This window comes from Oncorhynchus keta, chromosome 2 (assembly GCF_023373465.1).
Source record: "Oncorhynchus keta strain PuntledgeMale-10-30-2019 chromosome 2, Oket_V2, whole genome shotgun sequence".
Lineage (NCBI taxonomy): Eukaryota > Metazoa > Chordata > Actinopteri > Salmoniformes > Salmonidae > Oncorhynchus > Oncorhynchus keta.
Genome location: NC_068422.1, coordinates 29,374,209 through 29,398,797, shown reverse-complemented (window position 1 = coordinate 29,398,797; position 24,589 = coordinate 29,374,209). Strand labels below are relative to the sequence as shown.

The following is a 24,589-nucleotide window of genomic DNA, read 5'->3' as shown; positions in this document are numbered from 1 at the left end:
GGTTAGACAGAGAAAACAGAGAGGGATGTGTGTTGTGTGTCTTAATTTCAGTTCATTACATCATGTGAACAGACATAAGCCTTAGCCCTGGGAGGGGGCTCACCTCTCCTGCGGTACCCCTGAGGTTGCCACAGGTGTCTTGCTGTGATACTGTAATTCCAGCCCACTGCCAGCCAAAGGGTCATGGAGAAGATTAGAATGGGATTAAAACCAAGGACAGACCCAGGATTAACATAAGAATTTAAGGCCAATTTTGGGAAGAGACACACCTCTATATTACACATGTTACACATATGTTACACTACACATCAGGTCGTATCCAAACCTATGGGGTTATCTAGATAATGATGTTATGTAGACAGTTTAAGAGTCCTTGTCGTTTGTACCTATGATCGCAGTACAGCCGTGCTAAAACCACAAGCAATCGTGCCCCCTTGTGTATTATTGCTTTAATGTTTGCATCAATGCAGGAGCAATCAAAATACATGTACACTACCGTTCAAAAGTTTGGGGTCACTTAGAAATGGCCTTGTTTTTGAAAGAAAAGCACATTTTTGTCCATTAAAATAACATCAAATTGATCAGAAATACAGTGTCGACATTGTTAATGTTGTAAATGACTATTGTAGCTGGAAACGTCTGATTTTTAATGGAATATCTGCATAGGCGTACAGAGGCCCATTATCAGCAACCATCACTCCTGTGTTCCAATGGCACGTTGTGTTAGCTAATCCAAGTCTATCATTTTAAAAGGCTAATTGATCATTAGAAAACCCTTTTGCAATTATGTTAGCATAGTTGAAAACTGTTGTACTGATTTAAAAAAGCAATAAAACTGCCCTTCTTCAGACTAGTTGAGTATCTGGAGCATCAGCATTTGTTAGTTTGATTACAGGCTCAAAATGGCCAGAAACAAAGTACTTTCTTCTGAAACTCATCAGTCTATTCTTGTTGTGAGAAATGAAGGCTATACCATGTGAGAAATTGCCAAGAAACGGAAGATCTCATACAATGTCATACACAGAACAGCGCAAACTGGCTCTAACCAGAATAGAAAGAGGAGTGGGAGGCCCCAGTACACAACTGAGCAAGAAGACAAGTACATTAGTGTGTCTAGTTTGAGAAACAGACGCCTCACAAGTCCTCAACTGGCAGCTTCATTAAATATTACCCTCAAACCACCAGTCTCAACATCAACAGTGAAGCGGCAACTACAGGATGCTTGGCCTTCTAGGCCAATATCATTATCCAAACCTTTTTCTACAAATAAAAATAACATTTCTCATTGGGCAAGTCCAGGTAGTTACCGCTCTGTTTCATAAAACTTTCTTCAGTTTAGTGCCTAATGAACATGACCCAGAGTGGAGGGTTTGGGTTTGTGATTAGACTAAAAAAGGCAGTTTGATTACTGTTATTAAGGATTCAATCAGAAACCTGTAATTAGCCAAAACGGCTGCCTTTGTGTGCTGATTAGCACCATAGAGGTCTGTAATAAGTACAAACGGGGAGAAAAGGCCACTTCATATTCCCTACATAGTGCCTATAGGTTCTGGTCAAAAGTTGTGCACTATGTAGAGAGTAGAGTGCAATTTGTTATGCACAAAATGGGCAATGTCATTAAGGTATATTATTCTAGGGATTTCCGCCATGCAGCTTTCGACTGCAATACAATTATTTAGTAGGTAGAGAATGAAGAGCTGTGGCTTGTGGAATCATTAGTCATTTACAGCCCAAATCAAATCAAAGTTCATTTGTTGCGTGCACAGGATACAACAGCTGTAAACCGCGAATGCTTACTTACAAGCTCTTCCTCAACAATGCAGTGTTCAATATCAAATGTAAGAAAAGAGAAAAAAAACAGAATATGATCTTAAGCGCATGGAATCAGTACTAGGTCAGATATATTGTACCCACTTCAGCGCAGTTCAATTTAAGTGTTTCCACTGAGCAAACGAAGGATTATCAAATCAATGTTGTTGCTGCCGCTGACCCTCAAAATATGAAATAGTCGGTAACACTATTTGGATAGTCTATCTGTAGAAGCTCTACAAACTATCTAGACTCACTGCATGTCTGTTGATTTTCAACAAGAAAGTGGCTGCATTCTACAAGATATACAGTAAGTGTACAAAATATGCTCTTTCCATGATAGACTGACCAGGTGAATCCAGGGGAAATCTATGCTCCCTTATTGATGTCACTTGATAAGTGTACTTCAATAAGTGTAGATGAAGGGGAGGAGACAGGTTAAATAAGAATTGTGAATCCCTGAGACAATTGAGACATGGATTGTGTATGTGTGCCATTCAGAGGGTGAATGGGCAATACAAAAGATTTAAGTTCCTTTGAACGTGGTATGGTAGTAGGTGACAGGCGCATCGGTTTGAGTGTGTCAAGAAGTGCAACACCTTTGAGTTTCACACTCAACAGTTTCCTGTGTGTATAAAGAATGGTCCATCACCCAAAGGACATCCAGCCAACGGCATGCCAGTGGTCGGAAACGGGTCAATGATAAGAGGACAAAGGATGCTGACAAATTGTGCAGAGCAACAGATGGGTTACAGGGACAGTCCAGTACAGAAACATTGAAACATTGCCTAGTCTGATGAATCTCGGTTCCTGCAGTTTCTTGCTGATGGGAGGACTAGGGTATGGAGAAAACCACTAGTGCATGCATCCATCATGCCATGTGTCAACATTGCAGGCTGGAGGTGGTATGATGGTGTGGGGTGTTTTTTCATGGCACACATTGGGCCACTTGATAAAAGTGGAGAAATGTTTGAATGTCACAGGATATCTGAATATCATTGCCAATCAGTTGCATCCCTTCAAGGCAGCAGTGTATCCATCTGTGAATGGATTTTTGCCACAATGCCGCTAGCATTGTCCAGGAATGATTACACAAACATGACAGTGAATTCAGCTTACTGCAGTGGCCTGCCCAGTCAACAGATCTCAATCCAATTGAGCATCTGTGGGATGAGATGGAATGAGCTATTTGGAGTAGAGATCTACTACCAGCCAACTTAACACAACTGTGGGAAGCATTGGAGTCAACATGGGCCAGCATCCCTGTGGAATGCTTTCAACACCTTCAGATTCCACGCACCAATGAATTGAGGCTGTTCTGAGGGCAAAAGAGGGTGCATCTCAATATTAGGAAGGTGTAGCTAATGTTCTGTACACTGTGTATATTCGTAGAAACAGGTCTGCAACTTTTTATTTTAAGCCTCTCGCGAACCCAATTTTAGTGCTCACCCATGACTTGAGAATTGCTGCCTCAGACTAATGCATCATCAGCACTTTGGGACAACACTGGGAAGAAGCACCCTTTCCCCTAGCACTCTAAATTAAACATTTTTGGTAGCACTGGTGCTCCCAACTAGAGATCAAATGTGCCTATGCGTGGTCTCAATGAAATAGCCTGTTAGCTATACACTGTATACACTGGCAGAGACGCATGGTGCAATAGTCTTTCTATGGAAATGAACTTCCTAAATATGATGGACCCTAAACTATAACCTAACATTGACTGGAAATAAATATTGACAACGCATTTATTTTTCTGCCTGCAAATTGTCCTGCTTCTATCAAGATTATTTAGAAATTATTTTCTTCCTAATAAGCTTTTGCTTATCAATTGTATTAAAAGTGCCTCTATCGCAACCTAATAACCTAATTCTTGCTGATTTTCATTGTTTGTTAATGTGGAAATTAAGGTTCCTTAGTATTACAGTAATACGTGTGTGTAGTGTATGTAGTCTCCCTTCTCCAGTTGCACTGGCAGTAACCTATTGCCATATAATGTTCTGCCACACGGCTGGTGGTCCCCATGCAGCAGCAGGGGGATGGGAAGTGTGTGTGTATGTGTGTATGTGTGTGTGTGTGGGGGGTTCTTAATATAATGCAAAACTCCAACCCTAATGAGGTCAGGATGACTATGGGTAGGACTGATAGCTCTGCATGTCTCTGATGTCTCCTATCTCACACGCATCTGTGTTGATGACGCTCCTTTGAGTCTTCATATCAGACATAATGATAGGTAAGTAAGGCGGGCTACAGTACAATCCAATTTCATAGAGACCATCAGGTCTTTATCCTCCTCAACTATAATGGTTTTGACCCTGAAACACTGAGGAGATATCGCCATCAATGCGTTTAGCTTTAACCAGGCTAGAGAAGATGGATGGATGAACATCAGTAGGAGGGCATCAGCCTATGATATCACATAACCATCATCATCAAAGCAGAAGACAACTTAACAGCATTATACTGTATCACCATCAGCAAATACCACCATGGATATTGAATGATGTGATAGTATTACAGTAATCACATCACCCATACAGTATATCACATCACCATCCATACTGTAAGTACAGCCAGGGGGACTTGATGACACACAGCTCCATCAGTATCTGTAACAAAAACTAATGAGGCAATACGATGTTTCACAAAACGAGGATTGTAGTACAGGAAAGACAAGCTAAGTATGTCCCAAATGGCACCCTATTTCAAACATAGTGGTCAAAAGTAGTACATTATAGAGAATAAGGTGTAATTTGGGACGCATTCTAAAAAAGACATTCATTTGAGATGGGAATGTGTGTGGAGTGTAGACTATGAATAAGCTGTACTATACAACACATCACGTCGTGGGCTGTATGTTCACTGTGGACTTAATTATTAAACAGCACAATGATATCTGGGAGTTTATATAAATCTGGAACCGTAGTGAAATGGAGAGAGTGAGGAGAAAGAGGAAAGGGAAAGAGGGAAATAGAGAAAGAAAGATTGAGAGGTAAGGGAGAGAGAGGAGAGAACAGGCGAGAGAGAGAGGAGAGAGAGCGAGAGAGAAGGAGTGCAGGGTGGGTTGGAAAGGGGATTGTTCTGTCTCTTCATCACTACCAGACAAGACACTGATTGTTTAAGAACAAATTCTTATTTACAATGAGGGCCTACGCAAGCCAAACCCTCACCCAGATGACGCTGGGCCAATTGTGCGCCGCCCTATGGGACTCCCAATCATGGCCGGTTGTGACACAACCTGGGATCGAACCAGGGTCTGTAGTGACGCCTCTAGCACTGAGATGCAGTTCTTTAGACCACTGTGCCACTCGGGAGCCCATAAATGTATGAAAGCCCCAGTTATTATTATTTTGTATTATTATTCAGGGACAGACCAACATTATTCATGTGAAAAGTAAAGGGACTAGTATTGAGCCTTGTGGGACTCTTTTAGTTATATTGAGAAAATTAGACTGAACTCCATCAGCAGATATACATTGACTTCTGTCGTGCAGGTAATTTTTTTTAACCAGCCGCAAATTAACTATGTAATTTATGACTAGAGAAGTAGCCGAGACGGCGCGGTGTCCTGGCCTAAAGCCTGACTGGTGAGCATTCAGAATACATTTTCCATGAAAAAAGGGCCACAGCTGAGAATTTACCAATAAGTTCCAATAAGTTCCGCTTCCGGAGTGTCATTAAAACTAAGTAAGCCTAAGTAAGCCCGAATGTGAAACTGCATAAAATATTCCCGGACACCTCACCACTATGGGAGAGGTGCAAGCAGGATGAGGGGACGTTGACCCACTTATTCTGGACATGTCCAGTTACATGCTTACTGGGCTTTCATTTTTGATTACTTACCTAAAGCCTTCGATAGAGTTCTAGCTCCAGACCCATTGATCGCTCTGTTTGGTACAGTTGATGGGAATAACCAGGAAGGGAAAGCTGTCTCTCTATGTACTCTATTAGCTAAAATGCTCATATTGTAATTTTGGAAATTGAAGACTGTACCTACCTTTGAAATGTGGTTACGGGATTTAGGGAATGTAATACATATGGAAAAGATTCGATACAATACCTCCAATAGAAGTCCAATGTTTTACAAAATATGGCAGCCGATACTGGATAAATGGTCTAGTCCCGCTTCATAACTGGGTTGATGATCTGCTGCTACTCTGTGCTGTACTCCACTCAATATTTATTTTTGGCTTAACTACACTGCTTGTAATGACTATATGCGGTCTTATACATGTACCACCGAATACGATTTCGTTTTATTTTGTGTAAGTTTAGTTTTGTCCTCTAAATTGGCCATCCCATTCAACAGTACAATGAATGTCAATGTTTGTATCGCTGTCTTTTTTAAAAATCTAAACATAATAAACATTTTTTTTAAAGATAGGACAGGATAAGCCTAGTAATAAAGGGAATGAACTGAAGGGCTTGGGCTATCAGAGTCAGTCAATGGCAGGAGGGAAGCACAGGAGAGTGAAGAAATGTCCACTCATGCATTGTGACGAATGATTACACTTCAACTGTCCAGCAAGGCTCATTGGAACTGAACACGACGTGATAGAAACTAATAATGAGCACGAGGATGCGAGACAGTTTAATGTAATAACCTTTACCCCCCCCCCACATTAATGCATGGCCCTTGTGTGAAGAGGAAAAAACAAATTCTCACTTGTTTCACATATACAGTAATTGCCATAGGATGGTGTCGAGAGAAAGAGAGCGTGCGAGAGCGAGGCAAAAAGGTAAAAGAGAGAAATCTAGATTGAAAAGAGCTGAGTGAAAGAGAAAGCAACAAGTGGATCAAGAGGGGGAGGTGGAGGAAAAGAGGGAGTGAGGAACCAGAGTCTTGCTTTAGGCATTAATTAATTGAGCAGAAGAAAGTGCCCCGGGGAGATTGGAAAGGGACAGGAGCTGGCACAGCCGTGCAACAGATGTCTTCCGGGCTATCGCCACAACTCTCCCTGTCAAAATGTCACCAGCCAACCACCACAGACTGCACAGTGCAGAGTCAACCAGCACAGTGCAGATTCCACCAGAGTCAACCTGCACAGTGCAGATTCCACCAGAGTCAACCTGCACAGTGCAGATTCCACCAGAGTCAACCTGCACAGTGCAGATTCCACCAGAGTCAACCTGCACAGTGCAGATTCCACCAGAGTCAACCTGCACAGTGCAGATTCCACCAGAGTCAACCTGCACAGTGCAGATTCCACCAGAGTCAACCTGCACAGTGCAGATTCCACCAGAGTCAACCTGCACAGTGCAGATTCCACCAGAGTCAACCTGCACAGTGCAGATTCCAGAGTCAACCAGCACAGTGCAGATTCCAGAGTCAACCTGCACAGTGCAGATTCCAGAGTCAACCAGCACAGTGCAGATTCCAGAGTCAACCAGCACAGTGCAGATTCCAGAGTCAACCTGCACAGTGCAGATTCCAGAGTCAACCAGCACAGTGCAGATTCCAGAGTCAACCTGCACAGTGCAGATTCAAGAGTCAACCTGCACAGTGCAGATTCCAGAGTAAACCAGCCAGCTCCCAACACTTTACCACAGACACAGTGACAATGTTGACAAAACACAACTTCATTCCAACCATTGCAACACAGTCACACATTACAACAACATGCTAACCATTGCAACACAGACATCAAGTGTAGTGGTTAAGAGCGTTGGGCCAGTAACTAGCTAGATCGAATCCCTGAGCTGACAAGGTAAAAATCTGTTGTTCTGCCCCTGAACAAGGCAGTTAACCCACTGTTCCTAGGCTGTCATTGTAAATAAGAATTTGTTCTTAATTGACTTGCCTAGTTAAAGGGGGAAATAAAAATAAAACCAAGAGCTCTGCACTAACTATTGTCTGAAAATTTTAATTTCAAACATTTAATGATTTTCAAGAAGAATCTTCAGTCCTGTTGTTTTTAAATCACTTATATGCCAAACCGGGTTATCAGCCAGCTCTATCAGAAATCAAATCCCCTTTCTGACAAAATAAGTCACCAAAGGCCGTGTATCAGAGTACAGATGAGAGAATAGATTTTGGTCATCCAGTCTGCCTGGGTGACCCCTGGGAGGGGGGGGCAGGTTTTATACCAGAGAGTAGTTTAGGTTAGACTGCAGTAAAAGTACAAAAAAGGTACAGAAAGCTGTTTGGACCAAAAAATATTATTGGAGAAAGAGGTTCCATTTGAGAAATAACGCCTGAATAGTTGTGTGAAGGAACAAGGGTCTGGAAAGTGTAGTTTAGACAATGTGAATGAAAAGAGCTCTCACTAGGACAAAGGTATGTGCACTTTGTGTTAGAATGATCAGAGCAGGAGTCTCTCTTTTTAGTACCATTACCTCACTGACACAATGAAGTCAATTCAGAGTTCATTTAAAAAGTGCATTTAGGGCTTACACACTTTACAAGATTAAAAGAAGTGGAACCAAATAATGAATGGGACAATCACTTCTTACATAGAGAGCTCACAGTATAGAGGTGTGATCACACCTATGATGATAGCTCTTATGATACTGTATCTATGCCCCCTACTGCATCCAGTAATCACATCCACTAGAAATAGATGGGTTCATACTGAGCCCAGGGCCCATATCCACAAAGCATCTTAGAGTAGGAGTGTTGGATCTAGGATCAGTTTCGCCTTTTACATCATAATGAATAAGATTAAATGGACAGGTTGGGATCTGATCCAGCACTCCTACTCTGAGATGACTCTGACTCTGTCCTCAATGACACCTTATTCCCTTTATAGTGCACTACTTTTGACCTGGGCCTATATAATGGTTCCTTTGCTCAGCCGGTGAGAGACAATGTTATTGTCTGCATGGTTTAGTTACCTGTTTGTGATTCACTTTGTGACACAGGAAGAGAGGACGAGGGAGAGTGAGGGGGAGGGAGGGATGCAGGTAGAGTCCTATGGAAGGGGCTACTGATGGAGAATAGGGTCAACTCTAATATCATGATGTGGCTAGATCAGACCGACACTACAAGGTTAGAGTCGTGCATTTATGATAGTCATTGGAATACAAACTCCAAAAAGAGGGGTGTGTGAAGGGGAGAGCGCAACTTTTCCGTTGAACACTACTGGGCTATCATCTCCATGTCAGCGGCTGGGATACACTCTGAGAAAGGGTCGAGTTACGCTGAGAATAATCTTGCCTACCAAGCAATTCCACCTCAGTTGGCAGAGAATGGGTGTTATGGATGTTGTGGAAGCTTGGATTGGAAAATGAAGAACATCTGGGAATATGGAGCTTCTGCCAGAAGTGAATTGGCGGTGTGTGTGTGGGTGTCGGGTGTGTGTTTGCATGCTTCTGTTCGTGTCTGAGTATGTGTGTGGTGGTAGGCCAGACCAACTGTCTCAAGTCCATCTCAATAAGTGGAATCAGTGGAAACAGCAGCAGGGTGGGAAACTGTCCTGCAGTACTGTATGTTGCTGCCAGACCAATGGCGTGTCCCAAATGACACCCTATTGCATTTATAGTGCACTACTTATGACCAGAGCTCTATGGACCCTGGTCAAAAGTAGTGCACTATATAGGAAATAGGGTGTAATTTGGGCCTCAAACCAGAGGTGGTGGTGGTAAGCCAGACCATCTGGTTAGAGAACTATGTATGCTGCAGTGTTTCCAAAGGATTATTCTCGAGGTGGAGCACAAAGCAACATCCAGGTCAATAGTAATCAACAGAAGCCAAACTATTTTAGGCAGGAAGGAACATAGCTCCGTGTGTTGTGTGTGTGAACGCATCTAATCGTCATTAGTTTTCATGCTTCGTTAACGGACTGTGCCATCACATTTTTGGGGAACACATTCAACACAACCTTGTCAGATCGAAAACCCCTATCTTTACATGTAATACTATAAAAATAAAGAACCGTGAGGATTTTTGACATCTTTGTCCTCATTGATTTGTAGGGACTGAATCAGTCAATCTACTGGGAACTCAATCGAAAGAAAGCCAGTGGTCAATCCAGAGTACCACAGAATGTCAGGGAAGAGGGGGTTATTCTTGGGTTGATATAGTAGATAACTCACCTTGTATAAAGACCCTCTTCCACATGATCCTGCCAACATGATTTCCCCCAAGGAAGATGAGGTTGGACAGAATGAGCATGGCTGTGGAGAAGGCTGAGATGAGAGCCAAACATCGCCTCCTCATGGCTGGGGAGATACAGCGCTCCTAGAGATGGGAGGAGCAATGCAGTCACTATCATAACAGTTACAGTAGCACACAGAGGAAATAGCAACAAAAGTTAATGACATACAGAGGGAGGGGCAACATACACAGTGGAGAAGGCCTCCGGGGAGAGACAGCGCTCCTACAGAGGGAGGGACAACCAACACAGTGGAGAAGGCCTCCGGGGAGAGACAGCGCTCCTACAGAGGGAGGGACAACCAACACAGTGGAGAAGGCCTCCGGGGAGAGACAGCGCTCCTACAGAGGGAGGGGCAACCAACACAGTGGAGAAGGCCTCCGGGGAGAGGGAGGGACAGTGGAGAAGGCCTCCGCTCCTACAGAGGGAGGGACAACCAACACAGTGGAGAAGGCCTCCGGGGAGAGACAGCGCTCCTACAGAAGGAGGGACAACCAACACAGTGGAGAAGGCCTCTGGGGAGAGACAGCGCTCCTACAGAGGGAGGGGCAACATACAAGTTAGAGTAATATACAGAAAGAGGGGCAACCAACACAGTGGAGAAGGCCTCTGGGGAGAGACAGCGCTCCTACAGGGGGAGGGACAACCAACACAGTGGAGAAGGCCTCCGGGGAGAGACAGCGCTCCTACAGAGGGAGGGACAACCAACACAGTGGAGAAGGCCTCCGGGGAGAGACAGCGCTCCTACAGAGGGAGGGACAACCAACACAGTGGAGAAGGCCTCCGGGGAGAGACAGCGCTCCTACAGAGGGAGGGACAACCAACACAGTGGAGAAGGCCTCCGGGGAGAGACAGCGCTCCTACAGAGGGAGGGGCAACCAACACAGTGGAGAAGGCCTCCGGGGAGAGACAGCGCTCCTACAGAGGGAGGAGCAACATGCTGTCACTACTAGGTATGTGACAACTGGACAATTTTTCTTAACGTTTAAACAACTATTTTCATCATCGGTTGTCCGTTAACACAATAAGAACATTTTGTAAAATTCTCAATGCAGATGGTCTACATCACGCTTTCCTCTTTTCACGAGAGTGGCGCGTATAACTTGTTGTTTTTATCCAATTAGAAGCCATCAAACCGTCACTAGGCAAGTTAACAGGAGATACAGTATCTAGACTAATCAATGGAAGATGGAATTAAAATTACTAAAAGTTCAAATGAGAAGGACAGGCTTCAACACCAATAGCCAACAGGTAGGCTAATCAGAGTTGTTGTTAACTAGCTTCTCCTGGCTTGATGCAGTCAAGACCAAGACAGATACTATGTAATCAGATGAGATGATAAATAACTAGCAATAAGTTAGCATACCAGCACGAGTCGACTTGGTTTCTATCTCCCCTCCCTGCTTCTCTCGTCACTCAGATGCACACTGCATGGTCCCTTTCTCACACTGAGTTGCTGCACATTACAGCTCCAGTTTATAAACTAGCTTATTTTATCCTACTAACGTTAAAGCATTGTTGCGTTAAGTACTTGCAATTTCTCCCCTTTATGATGATGACTGGGAGCTGTTAGTGGTAGTTTTGTGATAACGACATTGTGTTTTTTTACAATCGCAATTCACACACCTAGTCACTACCACAACAGTTACAGAGGGAGGAGCAACCTGCTATCATACCTGAACGAGAGAGTTCAATTCAAAAGCATTTGGTCCTTCTGTACGAGCCTAAAATAAAGTCTCCTTCACACATGCTGAGAAGGGGAACGGAACTGTTTACGGTTCATGACATATTTTTCAGTAACTGTAGCTATCCGAGATGATTCCCTTAATTTCTGGTGACAGAGGTGAGGGAGCTAAACAAATAGCTGTTTGGGGAGAGAAATAGGAACAGGGCAGAGAGGAGGGAGGTGGGGCAGTGGAAGAGGGAGAATAGGAGACTTAGGGAAATCAGCAGAAGCATCCCTACTTCCCATCATCAATCATTGCATCACTGTCATAAAGCACACAGTCAGGCAGACAGACACACTCTCACTCTCTCACTCTCTCACTCAGCTGTGTTCCATCCTGCCTAAAAGAGCTTGGCTTCTGTTGGTTTCAATTGAACTGAATGTTGCTTTGTGCTCCACCTAGAAGAGACTAATCTAGCGGAAACACTGCAGCACACTGCAGGAGACACACACACACACAGGCAGCCTGGTCAGATGGAGTGGGCTGGGTGGCTCGCGGGCGGAAGGAGTAGAGGAGTGTAGACTGAAACTACGTTAAACTACATCTCTCAGTGGAGAATGACAATAATGTGGAATGTGTGTAGTGAGAAGTGTAATAGAAAGATATGGGCGTTGGACCCCATTTCCCTCCTTCAGGGAACAGTAGTTGTAGCCGTAACATTATGTTCCCTTTCAGTCAGTCAACTTCAGTGCATCATACTATGGGGAAATATAGTCACGCCCCAAGCCGACCCCAACAGATACTAAAAGAAAATGGCCCCTGGCAGACCACCCAGACCTGACCCTGCCAGATGCAGAAGTCTGGGTATTACGTACACGGTGTGCTGCCTGGAGACTTTCCAATGTCCCAGCAGTAAGCACACTGTGGGCTACTCTGGGAGCAGTGATATCCAAGCGATAAAACCTTACAAAACCATGTGGGTCCTCCGAGTGGGACAGTGGTCTAAGGCACTACATCAAAGTGTCACTACAGATCCTGGTTTGATCCCAGGTTGTGTCGCAGCCGGCCGCGACCGGGAGATCCATGAGGCAGGGCACAATTGGCCCAGCGTCGTCCGGGTTAGGGGAGGGTTTGGCCGGTTGTCCTTGTCCCATCGCGCTCTAGTGACTCCTGTGGCGGACCGGGCGCCAGCAACATATTAGTGGGGCTGGCTTCCGGGTTAAGCAAGCATTGTGTCAAGAAGCAGTGCGGCTTGGTGGGGTCATGTTTCGGAGGATACACAGCTCTCGACCTTTGCCTTTCCCGAGTCCATACAGGAGTTGCAGCGATTTGACAAGACTAACTACCAATTGGATATCACGAAATTGGGGGTAAAACATTTATATATGTATGAAAAAAATTGTGGCGATGACCAACTTGCCGCATAACAAATATATCCTATAGTCAACCCTTTAAACAACGCCCAAGACGCTGCCAGACCCCTGGTGGAGTGGGTGCGTACACCGCTAGGTCACCCTTGCCCCTTGCTGCTATAGATTATGGGGAGAGCCGCTGCTTAGGGGGCGTCCTGCCGTGAGCTGGATCAGCAAAACAGACAAAAAGCCGGTCACAACCAGATATCCCGGGTCCATTCAATGTATGTGCTTAAAGCTCGCAATGGACACAGGGCATGTAAGCTCTGTTGCTCTTCGGAAGCAAAAGGAGGCAAAAAGGAAAATAGCTCAAAAGCTAAGGATCTGTATGACATTGCCATGAATTTCGGGGCAAAGGCCGCAATGTCACCTCAGAGTTGCCCGGGGGAACTGAGTACCGGATAACGTGTGAAGGTCCCCAAAATGTTTAGCCAAGGCCAAAGCCATGAGTAGGGAGGTTTTGTAAGAGAGGATCTTCAGATCCATTGACTCCAGATGCTCAAAGAGGGCCGCCCGCACACAGTGCCTCTAAAACCAGCACCAAGTACCATGTGGGCGCAATAGGTTTAGAGACTGGTCTGAGACAACGTACACCTTACAGGAACCGCACAACCAGGGAGTGGGCCCCTTGTTAGGCTCCATCAATTCCCACAAACCCCCCCTAGATAGCCATGTACTTTTAACGGGGGAAATTCCCACCCCTGCTCAAAAAGCTGGATCAAAAAAGCTGCATCAAAAGGATGTCCTTCACAGACGATGTCCCTCACAGAGCACTGAAAAAGAACAAGTCCTTTATCTTGACACCAGAGCTCAAACTCTTGCCACATACAGTGCCTTCGGAAAATATTCAGACCCCTGCACTTTTTCACATTTTGTTACGTTACAGCCTTATTCTAAAATGTATTAAATAAAACAATTCCTCAGCAATCTTCACACAATAACCCATAATGACAAAGCGAAAACAGGTTTTTACATTTATAAAATTAAAACAGAAATACCTTATTTACAAGTATTTAGACCCTTTGCTATGAGACTCGAAAATGATCAAAATTGATCTTTTTTCCATTGATTATCCTTGAGATGTTTCTCTTGAAACAATTAAATTGACTGGACATGATGATTTGGAAAGGCACACACCAGTCTCTATAAGGTCCTACAGTTTACAGTGCATGTCAGAGCAAAAACCAAGCCATGAGGTCGAAGGAATTGTCCGTAGAGCTCTGAGTCAGGATTGTGTCGAGGCACCGATCTGCGGAAGGGTACCAAAACATTTCTGCAGCATTGAAGACCCCCAAGAACACAATGGCCTCCATCATTCTGGATGGAACCACCAAGAGTCTTCCTAGAGCTGGCCACTCGGCCAAACTGAGCAATCGGGGGAGAAGGGCCTTGGTCAGAGAGGTGACCAAGAACCCAATGGTCACTGACAGAGCTCCAGAGTTCCTCTGTGGAGATAGGAGACCCTTACAGAAAGACAGTCATCTCTGTAGCACTCCACCAATCAGGGCTTTATGGTAGAGTTGCAAGACAAAAGCCACTCCTTAGGTGGCACCATCATGCTGTGGGGATGTTTTCAGTGGCAGGGACTGGGAGACTAGTCAGGGTCGAGGGAAAGATGAACGGAACAAAGTACAGAGATTTCCATTATGAAAACCTACTCCAGAGTGCTCAGGACCTCAGAATGGGGCTGAAGGTTCACCTTCCAACAGGACAGCGACCCTAAGCACACAGCCAAGACAATGCAGGAGTGGCTTCAGGAAAACTCTCGGAATGTCATTGAGTGGCTCAGCCAGAGCCCGGACTTGAACCCGATCAAACATCTTTGCAGAGACCTGAAAATATCTGTGCAGCAATGCTCATTATCTAACCTGACGGAGCTGCAGAGAAGAATGGGAGAAACTCCCAAATACAGTTGTGCCAAGCTTGTAGCATCATACCCGAGAAGAATGGAGGCTGTAATCGCTGCCAAACGTGCTTCAACAAAGTACTGAGTAAAGGGTCTGAATACTTATGTATATGTGTTATTTCATTTATTTTTATATTTTTATAAATTAGCAAACATTTCTAAAAACCGGTCTTTGCTTTGTCATTATGGGGTATTGTGTGTCGATTGCTGAGGGAAAACTATTTAATCAATTTTAGAATAACTTAACAAAATGTGGAAACAGTAATGGTGTCGGAATACTTTCCGAAGGCACTGTAGGTCTAGAATGGGATGCAAAGCCCCGTCCCATCCCTTTTCGGAACCAGGAAATACTGTCTGTACCAGCCGTCCTGGATATTCGACAAAGGAACCACTCGGATTGCCTGCTTCTTGAGATGGAGGCAATATTTCCTCAAAACAGGCACAGAGGCCTATGGAACAGTCAATATGATGCTGCAGAAGCGTGGAGGACACAATAAATTGTAGACTGTACCCTGATGGAACTGATGTGGACTGGGAAATGTTGTTACTTCTTCCATTTCCACCATTCTTGACGACCATGTGTCTGAACATCGAGAATGGCCACTTTTCATCAAACTCACATGTGGGAGACAACACTTTTGACATCTTCGAACACTGTGGAACTCCTGAGTTTGCCTAAAGCCCGGCCCACTCTCAGTACAAGGGCTTCGGTGATCAGTGAAAACCCCGATAGGCAGTACCACCTGGGGGTACTGTTGTCACAATGAGCCTCACTCGGTTAAGGCGGTAAGATGCGATACGGTAACTAGCTGGCACCCAGCACAGAACCGCAACATTAAAAATAGACCCAGGGAATTTATTTTATCATGAAGGTTACCCTACCGACCAGTCATAGGTACTGGCGACAAAGCGCCTTGTAGCCTAGCTGGGAATGGGACAGACAGCTCTGAAAAACAAACCCCTTCTGTGCTAACAGACATGGGCGATTCGTAATTGAATCCAATTCCCCAGGAATGAAAAGCGGTGAGCTGGAGAAAGACAGCTCATTTCAGAGTTCATATGAACCACAGAGACTGTGTGTTGGATAATAGCATGGGCATGTCCAACCCTGCTTGAGTCCGCTACCAACCACCACATTATAACCATGGAATGCAGGGTTCCAGAGGGGAATTAAACATGGACAAGCTTCCAACACACATTGCACTTCCATGAGACTGTATAGCCTGCATGAAGCCCAGCCCCCTTATGGGCACAGAGGGCTCCAGCAATGGCTGACATTGTACCCCATTTTCCGTAAACAAAACGCGGAGGCACCGTCGTCACAGCAATGTTTTTGTTGATTTGCGCAGATGCTCAGGGGGAAAAAAACACAGTCCTCACCCTCTCTATTCCTTCCAACTCCAGGAATTGAAGAGAGACAAGCAGGGCCTAACCAAGGCAGACACAAGCAGTGGGGGGGATACCTCTCTCAGAGTAGCCAACCGTAACCGTTGACAGAGCACAACACAGGAACCAGGGGACATTAGACCAGACCAATGACCCAAACCATCTCCTCGTCCCACAACACAGACTCAGCCGAGGTACTGGCACCCGGGAGAGGAAGTCTCTATCGGAAACACCAAGCCCCTAAAGAACAGTGCCAGTCGTCCCCTAGTCTCCCAAACTAATAGATTTGAGAGAGGGCAGCCTGAATACGCACCGAGCAGAGACATACAAGACATCCAACGTGAGTATCTTTTAATTCATTGGGGCATGGTTGCAAACCCGAACCTGGCTTGTTAGCTTTCATTGTTTCGGTCACGTTAGTTATTTTACCTATTGCTATAGGCAGGCCAAGCAATTTGAAGAATAACTAATAGTTTGTGATTAGGAGACTTATAACAACCACACAAACTTCAGCCCACAATGTCCAGGGGGCGGCCATGCTCTACCACTAAGGGACAGTTTATTTGGCGCAACGTAAGACAGTCTTGTGTTCAAATTGTTTGTTTTAGTAGCGTGAATCGTTTTGGTTCACACAGGGGTGAAGGGAATCATTTAATGAATAAATCCGAGCCTCACGCCAATCACCTGTGTAGGGCAGGGCTTCCAGAGAGGCGCAGATTTCATTGGCTTTGTCGTGATTGTAGATCCTTTAACTGAAGTCGCTAGTGTGCGACTCCCCCATAGTATGTTGTACTGAAGTTGACTGACAAAGAGAACCGATAAGTAGTTGCCATATGTAAGAGTGTCAATTTGTTAATAAGTGAACAGAGGAGTTTGCTCATCTCCTAAATTGCCTTCTCCAGTGTAGGATGCTCAGATGTATCCTACCATGGAAGAGTTTTGAAATCCACCACACCCCCTTTGAAAGAGCTGTTTGGAAGGATAAAAGCTACTTATCCTTTTGTCTAGCAAAACCAACCTATTTCTTTTTACCACTTTACACATGTATTTTGGGATTCAAACTCTAAGCCTCATTTGCCTGAGGACATGCTAGAGTAGTCTCCTTTCATAGAAGTATATTTATTTCCACGTTTTCTCTCATCGATTACCTTGAACCTTTTTCAAAAGAGGACATGAGGATTCAAGGTTCTCCCAGAGCGAAAGCAAAAGAGAGAGGCAGAGATGGAGTGAAAGAAAGAAGGGAGAGGGTCCAGGCCTCAGCTTCCCTGCCCTTCCAGTGTGAAGAGTCAGCCAACAGACCCAGGCTCGACTAAGCACTTTTTGTGTGTGTGTGGGTTGAGCTGATAAGTCCTCCCACATTGTTTTTATGGCTTTGCTGTAAATCAGTCAACTTAGAGCAGTTAGTTTAAACATACTGTATACAGACAGACACCAACACAGACAGACACCAACACCCACACACAGACACTATCAACCCTACCCACATGGAAGGACCAGATGCTTTTCAAAGAGTCTTAGAGGAACAATTGGTAATCCAATTGTTGGGACGGTTCTACAGACACAAGTTAAGGCAATGTCCAGCAAATCAATAGGTTCAGTCCATTTCCGCACACGTTTGCAAAACCTGTGACATTCATTCATTAATTCAATCAATCATGTGTTCTCACAAACAATAGAGGGGTAGATGAGGGCTAAGGTGAGTAAATACTTCAGTGACTTACAATAGATGGATAGACGAGGGGAGAAGAGATGAGGATGGTCACTCCATTCTCCACCAGCACCCCGACCCAGTTCATCAGAGCCCAGTACTGTAGGTAGTCATGTCCTCCATGCCAGAAACATACAAAGCCAAATGCCAGAGCCGTGGACAGCATCTTCCACAGCAGCCCATGGTGAGAACCTCCTAATGGGATGTAAATGTACCTGGGACAGGGAGGGCGACAAAGTCAGCAACCACGGGTAGCATGGACTTCAGAAAGATATTATACACAAACACAGGGCTACCAGGTAACAGAGTATGTGAGTGCAGTTGATCAGGTTGGAAATCCCGCTCATCACTCATAGAGCCCCAGCGCTCCACATCCTTTCCAGCCGCTCCGCTAAAAACAGCTACTCACTCAAAAAATAAATGCTGCTGCAAATTCGCTCCATTCATTAAAATCACAATTTAACCAACATCCATCTACCCTGAACAAAAGTACACAACATGTAAAGTGTTGGTCCCATGTTTCATGAGCTGAAATAAAATATCCCAGAAATGTTCCATAAGCACAAAAAGCTTATTTCTTTCAAATGTGTTTACATCCCTGTTCATGAGAATTTCTAATTTTCCAAGATAATCCATTCACCTGCCAGGTGTGGCATATCAAGAAGCTGTTTAAACAGCATGATCATTACACAGGTGCACCTTGTACTGGGGACCATAAAAGGCCATTCAAGAATGTACAGTTTCGTCACACAACACCACAGATGTCTCAAGTTGAGGGAGCGTGCAATTGGCATGCAGACAACAGGAATGTCCACCAGAGCTGTTGCCAGATAATTGAATGTTCATTTCTCAAAGAGAAATTTGCCTCACAACCTCAGTCCATGTGTATGGCGTTGTGTGGGCGAGCGGTTTGCTGATGTAAACATTGTGAACAGAGTTCCCCAAGGTGGCAGTGGGGTTATGGTATGGGCAGGCATAAACTATGGACAACAACCACAATTGCATTTTATCAATGGCAATTTGAATGCACATAAATGCATACTGTGATGAGATCTTGAGGCCCATTGTGAGGCCAATTTCTTTTAATGTATCTGTGACCATCAGATGCATATCTGTATTCCCAGTCATGTGAAATCCATAGATTAGGGCCCATTTAATTTCAATTTACTAAAATCTTTGAAATTGTTTCATGTTGCGTTTATATATTTTGTCAGTATATTTTTGTGACTACCTGGACCTACCATTTGGTTTTGAAGAGTTGAAACCAAACCATAAGATTCGCATGAAAAGTATTTTAATAAACAACAGGAAAAGGGCTCATTATTTCAAATAGGCTACATGTCGTATTAAACAGCACATAAACATTCTAAATAGGTCAGGAGCCAGACGGTAGCCAAGAAGGAACGAAAATGAATTATTTAAATTACACAGAGGCAAGAGAAAGTACAGTTAAAGTCGGAAGTTTACCAACACATAGGTTGGAGTAATTAAAACTTGTTTTTCAACCATTTCTTGTTAACAAACTATAGTTTCGGCAAGTCGGTTAGGACATCTACTTTGTGCATGACATGTAATTTTTCCAACAATTGTTTACAGACAGTTTATTTCACTGCAGTGGTTAAGGGCGCCCAGGCTCTGTCGTAACCGGCCGCGACCGGAAGGTCGTGGGGCGACGCAAAATTGGCCTAGCGTCGTCCGGGTTAGGGAGGGCTTGGCCGGTAGGGATATCCTCGTCTCATCGCGCACCAGCAAGTCAACAATTCTTAATCTTAGGTCCTCTGAGATCTCTTTTGTTCGAGCCGTGGTTCACATCAGGCAATGCTTCTTATGAATAGCAAACTCAAATTTTGTGAGTGTTTTTTATAGGGCAACGCAGCTCTAATCAACATCTCATCGATTTGACTCCAAGTCATTAGCCTAGGGGTTCACATACTTTTCACAACCTACACTGTGAATGTTTCAATTATGTATTCAACATAGACAAGAACAATACAATACATTTGTGTTTTATTAGTTTAAGCACACTATATTTGTCTAATGTTGTGACTTAGATGAATATCAGATCAAATTTGATGTAGAAATCCAGGTAATTCCAAAGGGTTCACATACTTTTTCTTGCCACTGTATGTCAAGGCTATAGCCTCCAAATCAAATACATTGTGATGCATTTGCGACACACTAGGCTGGCAGGGACATCAAGCGCTCAGCATTTAAACAACATCCCGTTGAATCAAATCATTATAGTCTAAAAATTGCACATAGGCTGTGACTTACTAAGAATTCATTACAAATTTTAAAAAGAAAACGCCTTATTAGGATCCATCTACATTTTTTAAAACGTGTTTGGCCAGAGTCTGTGGCTTCAGGCTCATAAGATGGTGGCCTGGAGAGCAGGCCAGCTGCGGAGAATCCCCAAAGCGGAAAGCTCCCTGAAAGATGTAATATGCCAGGCCTATCGAGCCAATTTTTTTAATGTATTTTACCTTTATTTGACTAGGCAAGTCAGTTAAGAACAAATTCATATTTTCAATGATGGCCTAGGAACAGTCGGTAACTCGTCCAATGCTCTAACCACTAGGCTACCCTGCCGCGCCCCAAAATCAATGATGGTATGATATTGTGTAGATAATAATGAAAATGAGAACAAAACTTATGAGATATCTGATTTTTAGTTTATAAATACATTGCTACAATGACAGACTTAGCTAGCTACCCACCTTCTTTCTTTCTTTTTAGCATGTGCACGTACTAAGTGACATTACACCATCGTGCTTTCGGGATACCTGTCTTTTCAAATTACACAATGATTCTTTAGTTGTGGACATGACATCTTGCTCTTGGTCCTCATCATCTTTGTAAGTCACCTTGATTTTTCACCTGTGTGTTTTATCAGTTTCTTTATGAAAATATTTAGCGAACTTTATGACAGTAGCTAAAGCAAGTGGCTATAGCAGCACACAAGTAGATTACAAATGCATGCTGGGCCAGGGCATGCCCTGAGCTCGTGAAGTGAGCACTACTGGAACGCTATGGAGCGAAATTGGAGCGGGCGAGAAGGCCAAAGCTCCAACCAAAGCTCCAGCCTTTGGGAAACTCGCTCCTGTCAAATTGGGCACGCTCCACTCCAGATTGTGGACTTCAGGAAACAGCAGAGGGAACACCCCCCTATCCACATCGATGGAACAGTAGTGGAGAGGGTAGTAAGTTTTAAGTTCCTCTGCAAACTGAATTGGTCCACCCACACAGACAGCATCGTGAAGAAGGCGCAGCAGCGCCTCTTCAACCTCAGGAGGCTGAAGAAATTCGGCTTGTCACCAAAAGCACTCACAAACTTCTACAGATGCACAATCGAGAGCATCCTGTCGGGCTGTATCACCGCCTGGTACGGCAACTGCTCCGCCCACAACCGTAAGGCTCTCCAGAGGGTAGTGAGGTCTGCACAACGCATCACCGGGGGCAAACTACCTGCCCTCCAGGACACCTACACCACCCGATGTCACAGGAAGGCCATAAAGATCATCAAGGACAGCAACCACCCGAGCCACTGCCTGTTCACCCCGCTATCATCCAGAAGGCGAGGTCAGTACAGGTGCATCAAAGCTGGGACCGAGAGACTGAAAAACAGCTTCTATATCAAGCCCATCAGACTGTTAAACAGCCACCACTAACATTGAGTGGCTGCTGCCAACACACTGACTCAACTCCAGCCACTTTAATAATGGGAAATGTAAAATATATCACCAGCCACTTTAAACAATGCTACCTAATATAATGTTTACATACCCTACAGTATTCATCTCATATGCATACGTATATACTGTACTCTATATCATCTACTGCATCTTTATGTAATACATGTATCACTAGCCACTTTAACTATGCCACTTTGTTTACATACTCATCTCATATGTATATACTGCACTCAATACCATCTACTGTATCTTGCCTATGCCGCTCTGTACCATCACTCATTCATATATCTTTATGTACATATTCTTTATCCCCTTACACTTGTGTCTATAAGGTAGTAGTTTTGGAATTGTTAGCTAGATTACTTGTTGGTTATTTCTGCATTGTCGGAACTAGAAGCACAAGCATTTCGCTACACTCGCACTAACATCTGCTAACCATGTGTATGTGACCAATTTTTTTATTTGATTTGCTCCGCTCCATGTTCACATATTCTGACGGGTAATACAATCTAAAAGTTACTTGCGGTTATTGGGCAGGAAAAAAATAAAAACATGTGGTTGTTTCTTGGTTCCTAATGATGGACTAGATTTAGGGCCACATATCTGGACATCTAATTTCAAATAGTACAGTACATTGAAATCTGCCATTTCAATGTAAATGCAACATCCACACTCATCAATCTATACTCATCAGCCAAACAGTAAGAACACCTTGTGCATAACGAGACCAGGGATGCAGAGACAATTACACTGTGATGAATGTGTTTCATAAAAACAAAGCCCTACCTCTTTGCCTGCAGAGAGACACCCACTACAATGAATGATACACCTCTAAATTGGAAAGGAAGGATTTGTCAGATGTTCTACGGCTATACAGTCTCTGGGGTAAGACGAGGGGTAACCGACCGGTTGTGTAGCGGATGCGTGGTAACACAGAACAGAGCTTCTTGCTCCCTAATTCTTCTTTGTTTTTCTACGTCTGTATTTCATTGCCAGTCTGAACCGGACTAGCAGAGCTTGACATTCAGCATGGTTCCATTTCTTCTTCGTAGAAACTGGGTAGCCTTCATGAAAAAGTCATTATTGGAAATTGAAGGCCACACAACAGAGACAGGATAACAAGACTCACAGGTGTTTGAATCAAACAAGAGAACAGGCAGGTGCCTGGATTGGAATTTTTGTATGTGTTTGTTTTGCAATCAGCTGATGCAGACCTAACCATAGGATGAGGGAAACAGACGTAAAGCTACCGAGAGCCTCTTAAAGAAAGGAGAGGGAAAGAGAGCGAGAGCAGTTGAGAAAACGGTTTGAGATTAGAATAGCATAACAAAATCTAGCCTATAAACATAGAAACATATCACCAACGTAGACTAGAAAGTGTGCTTTTCTTTTCTCGAGCGTGTGGGGGTGGATTTGTCATCTCCTCTGTGTCACTTAAACAATTAAAACGACTGTGTTTGGGAGGCTGCCTGTTGTCATCCACTCTGCTCCTGTGGCGTCTCACTAATCCCTAAGGGACAGCGGTCGACCAGCCACCAAATCTTACATCACGCCCTCCTATCGTGAACTCAGATTATACCACAGCTTTTACACATACAGTCAATGTAACACAGCAACACCTGATTGCATCCAATCTCCCAACACAGCCCTAAAAAAGATTAGACCTCCCACTTTCAGACAGACACTTTTCTTACCAGAGCAAGACTCGCTGTATCGTTAGATCTATACTCTGTCAATCATCCTGTTTGTTCACTGTTGAATCAAATTGTGGCCCAGACACATTGTTTGCGATTGTTGCTATGCATATTGTTATGGAATAGTTTGGTAGTTGAGTTCTTAAGAGCACAATTAGACACTACACTATCACTTCCAAAACTCCAGCCCCAGGTGGCAGCAGCAACCGGATCAGGTGCTGTGCTCTGCCAGGAAGTCTTGTTAAGTGTTGATTGAGCACAGTGGTGGGCTATTAGAGTTACTGCAGGTGAGGGCAGCGTGAGAACTTCTAGGCCAGAGAGGCCTGCCCACGTTTCTTGGATTATGTGTGTTTGGGAAGCAAGCCTTTTTTGTACATTTTGGTCACCATCAGCTTGAACAGTAATTCGCTTGCGCTCGTCAACCAATGGGGTCAAGACAGAGCTAGCTCTGGACCCTGGACTCAAAGTGTATTGGTTGCGTACATAGTTTAGCAAATGTTATAGAGGGTGCAGCGAAATGCTTGCTACTAGCTCCAAACAACGCAGAAAAATGTCAAACCAGTCGACAAATAACCAAAAATTAACACATTATTTTAAAAACACAAATAATATTTTTAACAACCCAAATAGCACTGTACCAGTAATCCAAATACAATCTATATGCATCTACACCGGATAAACTTAGACAAGAAATACTAAGAATGATATGTACAGCAGATGCACTACATGACCAAAAGTACGTGGACACTTGCTCATCGAACAGCTCATTCCAAAATCATGGGCATTAATATGGAGTTGATCCCCCCTTTGCTGCTATAACAGCATCCACTCTTCTGGGAAGGCTTTCCACTAGATGTTGGAACATTGCTGAAGAGACTTACTTCCATTCAGCAACAAGAGCATTCATGAGGTCAGGCACTGATGTTGTGCGATTAGGCCTGGCTCGCAGTCGGTGTTACAATTCATCCAAAAGGTGTTCAATGGAGTTGAGATAAGGGTTCTATGCAGGCCAGTCAAGTTCTTCCACACAGATCTCGACAAACAATTTGTGTATGGACCTCCCTTTGTGCATGGGGGCATTGTCATGCTGAAAACAGGAAAGGGCCTTCCCCAAACTATTGCCAAAGTTTGAAGCACAGAATTGTCTACAATGTCATTGTATGCTGTAGTGTTAAGATTTCCCTTCACTCGAACTAAGGGGCCTAGATCGAACATTCAGTCA

At 44.1% G+C, this 24,589-nt stretch overlaps 1 protein-coding gene across 5 annotated transcripts in view; it reads right to left on the bottom strand.

Annotated features, from left to right (window-relative positions):
* Window positions 1-24,589, bottom strand: part of hhat (hedgehog acyltransferase) — a 93,999-nt gene that overhangs the window by 15,179 nt on the left and 54,231 nt on the right. For 4 of the 5 annotated variants that reach the window (XM_035794642.2, XM_035794626.2, XM_035794652.2 and 1 more), the window contains 2 exons: window positions 17,995-18,196; window positions 9,844-9,988 (listed from right to left, as the gene is read on the bottom strand). The exons of the other annotated variant lie outside the window; for it this stretch is intronic. In XM_035794642.2, the coding sequence (XP_035650535.1) occupies window positions 9,844-9,988; window positions 17,995-18,196 (347 nt within the window). The remainder of the gene's footprint in view (window positions 1-9,843; window positions 9,989-17,994; window positions 18,197-24,589) is intronic. 5 annotated transcript variants of the gene reach the window in all.